The sequence below is a fragment of the Pteropus alecto genome, unplaced genomic scaffold (genome assembly GCF_000325575.1).
Source record: "Pteropus alecto unplaced genomic scaffold, ASM32557v1 scaffold821, whole genome shotgun sequence".
Taxonomy (NCBI): domain Eukaryota; kingdom Metazoa; phylum Chordata; class Mammalia; order Chiroptera; family Pteropodidae; genus Pteropus; species Pteropus alecto.
The window spans coordinates 33,660-34,742 of record NW_006431396.1 but is presented as its reverse complement, the minus strand read 5'-3'; the positions used below and the strand labels follow the sequence as shown (position 1 = coordinate 34,742).

Here is a 1,083-nt window from a genome sequence, read left to right as displayed (position 1 = left end):
GAGGGGATGCGGGGGTCCTGAAGGGCCTACTGATCATGATAAAGGCTGTGAGCTGTGCTCAGAGCGAAATCGGTAGTACTCGAACACTTGGAGAAAGAAGAACAGAAACGCCCCTCGGAAGCCACTGGATTGCGTCTATCTAGGAAAGAGTAAAGCTAAGCAACACCGCATTCCGCGGCGGGGGTGGGGGCCGCTGCGGGGATGTAGCGCCACCGTCGGGGCGCCGAAGGACGCACACACCATCTCCACTCGCCGGCCTGGTTGGCCGAGGCGGAAAACATATGGCACTTGAAAATGACAGCGGAGTAGTGTCAGCTCGACCAGGGCGTGATTGCAATTGCAGCTGCCGTACCAGGGACGGTTCCACTGTGGGAGCAAAGTCACACATCTCCTGGTCCCTGGTGTGCGGCTACGGAACCTTCCAAGGACCGCGCCCCGCCCCACCAACCTGGTAGTAAAGGCCACCAGAAGCCAGTCCGCTTTCAGCTGCCGGCAGTGCCAGCCGTGGGACTTCAGTGTTCCGCGACAGGAGGCTCCTAACGCTCCCGCCCCACGTCATAACTCACTTCCCGGGCATCTTGGTGGCATTTTCCTCCCACGAGGCGCGACTCCGGTTCCACACAATGAGGGGACCGTGTCGCTGGGCCTAGTGAGCAAGACCTAGCAGCTCTACACCTCGGATGCGAAAAACGCTTCCTCCGAACCACCTAGTATTGAGGACGACATGAGCAGCGGATGTATCGACGGGGTTCGAACAGTTATGGGTGGAAAACTCGATCTTGGGATCAAGAGGGCAGCAAGTGCACGTTGCCGTTAGAAGGGTGTGGTGGGGGGGCGGTTCTTGAAACTCTAGGTTCCCCGTAGTCTAGACCTCCCCAAACCTCGCCCGCTCGATCCTTCCCCCCTATGTAGCTCGATTCCCAGCTCGCTGAGGACAGACACGCCGGAGGGTCACCGCGGTCACAGAGAACATCTCTCGGCATCACGCGCCGAGCCCCGAGGTGACCCTGAGCCTGGGCCGCCGCACCCGGAAGCAAGGGGGCCGGGACGCGGGGACGGGGACAGGCTGTCGTCGCACACGGC

The 1,083-nt window shown here is 61.0% G+C and overlaps 1 protein-coding gene across 1 annotated transcript in view; it reads left to right on the top strand.

The window, feature by feature from the left end:
* Positions 1-724: 724 nt before the first annotated feature.
* The window catches only part of LOC102898805 (zinc finger X-linked protein ZXDB-like), a 5,827-nt gene continuing 5,468 nt past the window's right edge, over positions 725-1,083 (top strand). The window contains exon 1 of the mRNA XM_015597704.1: positions 725-812. Within this exon, the coding sequence (XP_015453190.1) occupies positions 725-812 (88 nt within the window). The remainder of the gene's footprint in view (positions 813-1,083) is intronic.